The sequence below is a fragment of the Nothoprocta perdicaria genome, unplaced genomic scaffold (genome assembly GCF_003342845.1).
Source record: "Nothoprocta perdicaria isolate Ctin4 unplaced genomic scaffold, notPer1 scaffold_170, whole genome shotgun sequence".
NCBI lineage: Eukaryota > Metazoa > Chordata > Aves > Tinamiformes > Tinamidae > Nothoprocta > Nothoprocta perdicaria.
The window spans coordinates 1,630,277-1,634,794 of NW_020454872.1; the positions used below are offsets into that span (position 1 = coordinate 1,630,277).

The window sequence follows — 4,518 nt, forward strand, 5'->3', positions numbered from 1 at the left end:
TTTTTGTTTGTTTTTTTTTCTTTTTTTTTTTGTTTTTTGTTTTTTTGTTTTTTTGTTTTAAGGACGACTCAGTAGGAATGTGAAAGGACCTTCACCAAGTGCTCGCGTCGCCGGCTGCCCGCGGGCAGCAGCCCCTCGCCCTGCTCTGCGCGGGGCGCCGGCGGCGCCGCTCCCCCCGGCTCCCTCCTCGCTGCTGCCCCTCTCCCCTCGAAGCAATAGGAGCCGGGACCCCGGGACACGGACCCTGGCGCCGCCGCCTGCCCCCCGTGCCCCCCCACCGCGCTCGCTTTGGCCCAGGGAAATGCAGCAATAACGACTTGAAGCTTGAAGATACTTTTACCGCGAGGCCGGGGGTGGCCGGTGCCCGAGCGGGAGCGGCGCTGGGAGCAGCCCCCCCCCCCCAGCATCGCGCTCGGTCCCTGTCCCCGCTCCGGTGACACCCCCTGCCCGCCCTGCTTTGCCCCTGCCACCTTTCGCTCCCYGTTACCGTCTCCTTACACTGGAAGGCGCCGCCGGCCCCTGCCCTTGCCCCGTGCAGCTTTTGGGGGGGCCGCGGGGGCCTGGGTGGGGTGGTGGGGACCCCCCTTGCTTGCTGGCCCTGTCCCTGCAGCCCCCCTGGGTGTCCCAGTGGCACTGACCCCKGGGGCCGCACGCAGCCCCCTCCCCAAAGCCAGAGCCCTGGGAGGGGAGAATGGGGGACGGGGGGCGGCGGGATGGGGGGGTTGGACCGAGGCCTGTGTAGAGTCCTGTAAATAAACCTGGATGTGTTATAACTTTGTACTGGTATTTTTCTGTATATTTGCAATATTTGGGTTAGAAATAAAGCCGACCTGGACTTTGTGTGAGCTGATCTGTGCGGGCAGCGGGGCAGCCTCGGGCGAAGGCGCTGCCGGTGCAGGGCGGGCACCGGCGGCAGCAGGCGGGAAAAGGGTAGTTAAAAAGACTAAATTTATTCGGGTTTAAGGCAGTTGAACCTCACAGCAGCCAAGCACAAGACGGGCCAGGACGGGGACCTGTCCATGCAGGTGAAAAACGGACTGGTGGCGGGGGGCAAGGTGCCCAGGCCCTGGGGACATCCCGGCTCAGCCCTGGGGGCTCCGCTGTCCCCAGCCCCTGTGGGGCCACCAGGGGAGCCGGGTTCGGGGGGCGTGGGGGACACAMGGGGACGGGACATGGGACAGGTCCCCCCTGCCAGCCTGGGCACAGGGGCAGCTGCCCGGCCCCGCTGTGAGTGATTCCTTATATTGAGGCGGGAACTTGGGAAAACCTCCCGTGGTGACGGTGGCACCGTGAGAGGAGGAGGAGGAGSAGGAGGAGGAGAAGGCCCGTGCGGAGGTGGCAGGAGGCGTCAGGGCTGGGGGGACGCGGGGGGGCCGGCGGCTTCGGGCGCCGCCTGTGGTTTGATGCCCCGGCCCTTCATGTAGGACACGAGCTGGTCGGGGATCTCGGCCAGCACGTCCTTGGCCAGCCGGGCCATGCTGAGCACCTGGTTGCCCGCGCGGTCCATGTAGTCGCGGAAGGGGACGAACTGGCGGGCGAGAGCGGGGACAGCGAGCGGGAGGGTTCCCGGCTCCTGCTGTCCCCCCGCAGCGCCCGGAGCGGCCCCTGTCCCTGGGACATCCCTGTGTCCCCGTGCGGCTCCAGGGCTTCGTTCCTCCCCAGGTCCTGGTGCCAGCCTCTGTCCCCACGTCCTAGCGTGTTCCCGTGCATCCCTGTGTGTCCCCAAGCCTTCATCCCCCCGGGTCTGTCCCTGTGTCCCCTTGGTCTGTCCCTCTGTCTTGGTGCATCCCCGTGCCCCTGTCCTGGTGCATCCCCGTGTGTCCCCAAGCCTTCATCCCCCTGGGTCTGTCCCTTTGGCCTGTCCCACTGTCCTGGTGCATCCCCATGCCCATGTCCTGGTGCATCCATGCGTGTCCCCAAGCCTTCATCCCCCCCTCTTGGCCTTTCCCCGGGTCCCCTCAAGGTCCTGGTGCAGCCCCATCAGACAGGGGTGGCACGGGACAGAGCCGGGGCCACCGCGGCCCCCAACCTGTCACCTGCGGCCAGGCCGGSGGTGGCGCGGGCGCCAGCGCTACCTGCACGATGTCGCGCTCGGCCACCTTGCCGCGGGACGAGATGCGCACGTCGTCGCCGTCCAGCTCCACCATGGCTGCGGGAGCGCCGGCGTCCTCGTCCCGCCCGGCTCCGGCCCCGCGCCCTCCTCCCAGCGCCCCGCTCTTGGGGCTGGCCCCGCTCTTACCGTCGAACTCGGCCTGTCCGACCCCGACGATGATGATGGACATGGGGAGCTTGGCAGCCTGCGGGGAGGCGGCGAGGAAGGCGCCGAGCTCAGCGCACGCTGCTCCATTCCCCGCTGCAAAGCGCAGCCCCGGGGGGACCCAACCAGCCCTTGTGCAGCCTCCTTCTCCCCCGGGTGCAATGAGTTTGCCTGTCCTTTGCAGGCACTGCATCCCCGTGCACCCTGTGGCAGCCTCCCTGCCCTTGGGGGCGCGTTTGGGGACCCCAAACGGGGAGCGAGGGGGTGCTCGGGACCCGGCGCAGGCGGTTGCGCCGGCAGCAGGTGCCGCTTCGCTGCCTTCCTGCCCTCCCACCAGCGAGGCAAGCGCAAGCGAGAGCTGAAGAGGCAGCAAAGCAAATATTCCCAAAGCTCCCTTGCCTCCTCCCCCGTCCGGGGGGGAGGATGAATCCTCAATCTCCCTGAATCACGGGGAAAAGCAGCTCCCGCAGCCTCCCGCGCCTGCGAGGCTGGGCAAGCAGCGCGCGGGCACCTTCCCTGTGCGGCAAGGGCACGAGCCAAAGAGCCGGCGCCTTTCCAACACGCTTCCCGATGCACATTCCTGTGCTTCCCTGCACGCTTCCCGTGCGGCAAGGGCACGAGCCAAAGAGCCGGCGCCTTTCCAACACGCTTCCCGATGCACATTCCTGTGCTTCCCTGCACGCTTCCCRMKGTGCTTCCYCCCTGCTTCCCRATGCACWTYCCTGTGCTTCCCTGCACGCTTCCCGCGGTGCTTCCTCCCTGCTTCCCGACGCACTTCCCTGTGCTTCCCTGCACACTTCCCAATGTGCTTCCCCCCTGCTTCCCGAYGCACTTCCCTGTGCTTCCCTGCACACTTCCCAACAAGCTTCTCTCCTGCTTCCCGACTCACTTCCCTGTGCTTCCCTGTACCAATCCTAATGCACTTTCCCCATGCTTCCCGATGCACTTCCCTGCACATTTCCCGTTGTGCTTCCTCCCTGCTTCCCGACGCACTTCCCTGTGCTTCCCTGCACGCTTCCCAACGTGCTTCSCCCCTGCTTCCCGATGCACTTCTGCCTTGCACCCGGAGGCGAGGYGGGGGGCGAGCAGGACCCTCCCCATGTACCCTCCCCTCCTAGGACCCCAAGCTGGAGGTGACCCCCCCGGCCCAGCCGGCCCCCCAGCCTGGCCCCCTGCGTCCCCCGCGGGTCGCGGTCCCCGGCGCCCCCCGCTCACGTTGACGATGGCCTCCTTGGTCTGCGCCATGTCGGAGATGACGCCGTCGGTGATGATGAGCAGCACGAAGTACTGGGAGCCGTCGGGCACYGCGGCGGCCGCGCTGCGCGAGCCCCTCTCAGCCGGCAGGTCCCCAGGGCGCCCCGCGCGGGCACGGCGACACGGCCGCCTTACCGGGCCACGTGGTTGACCACGGGGGCGAAGTTGGTGGGGCCGTAGAGCTGCACGCTCTTGAGGCTCTTGTGATAGGCCTCCAGGATGCCCTCGATGCCGCTGCACGAGGGGTTGGCAGCGTCGCCGTTCTGCGGGATGGGAYGGGATGGGAYGGGACGGGATGGGATGGGATGGGACGGGGGGTGAGGTGACAAGCCGCGGAGGGGCCACCCCGGCGCAGCCTCACCAGTGGGAACTCATGGGACACGCGCCCGTCCGGCGGGATCTTGGCGCCGAAGCCGAGCGCGGGGAACATCTTGTCGCTGTCGTAGTCCTGGATGATCTCGCCCACGGCCCTGAGCGCCATGGTGTAGGCGTTGAGCTGGTAGGGGCTCATGTAGTGCAGCGAGGTGGACTGCGACGGGTTGCCTGCGCGGTGCCGCCCGCGCGTCAGCCCCAGGCCACCGGAACGCGCCCGGCCCCGCGGGGACGGCCCCCGGCCGCGCTCACCGTTGGACGCCGTGAAGTCGATGGCCACCGTGAAGTTGATCTGGGTGCTGGGGACGAGCGTCACAAGAGCCCCGGGYCGGGGGGGACACGAGTGTCCCCTCCCCGCGCCACTCACCCGCCCTTGATGTAGTCCAGGAAGGTGCAGTCGGACTCGACGGCGAAGGAGAGCAGCGTCACCTGCGCGGGGGACGCGGGCTCGGTGCCACCGTGCGGGACACCCTGACCCCCTGTCCCCCCGGCTCGTCCTTACCGTCCCCGAGTGCAGGTACTTCTTCTTCTTCATCTTCTTCTTGGGGTTCACCACCTGGTGCGACAGGGAGAGAAAGGGAGGAAGGGGAGGAGGAGGAAGAAGAAAGGGGAGGAGGAGGAAGAAGGGGGGAGGA

The 4,518-nt window shown here is 67.5% G+C and overlaps 1 protein-coding gene across 1 annotated transcript in view; it reads right to left on the reverse strand.

Annotated features, from left to right (window-relative positions):
* Positions 1-1,324: 1,324 nt before the first annotated feature.
* LOC112944609 (copine-5-like) overlaps positions 1,325-4,518 on the reverse strand; it is a 9,385-nt gene continuing 6,191 nt past the window's right edge. Inside the window, exons 12-20 of the mRNA XM_026036074.1 lie at positions 4,386-4,439; positions 4,251-4,312; positions 4,136-4,182; positions 3,873-4,054; positions 3,647-3,774; positions 3,473-3,575; positions 2,240-2,297; positions 2,076-2,149; positions 1,325-1,528 (exon numbers count right to left, since the gene is read on the reverse strand). Coding sequence (XP_025891859.1) covers positions 1,349-1,528; positions 2,076-2,149; positions 2,240-2,297; positions 3,473-3,575; positions 3,647-3,774; positions 3,873-4,054; positions 4,136-4,182; positions 4,251-4,312; positions 4,386-4,439 — 888 coding nt within the window. The 3' untranslated portion in view covers positions 1,325-1,348. The remainder of the gene's footprint in view (positions 1,529-2,075; positions 2,150-2,239; positions 2,298-3,472; positions 3,576-3,646; positions 3,775-3,872; positions 4,055-4,135; positions 4,183-4,250; positions 4,313-4,385; positions 4,440-4,518) is intronic.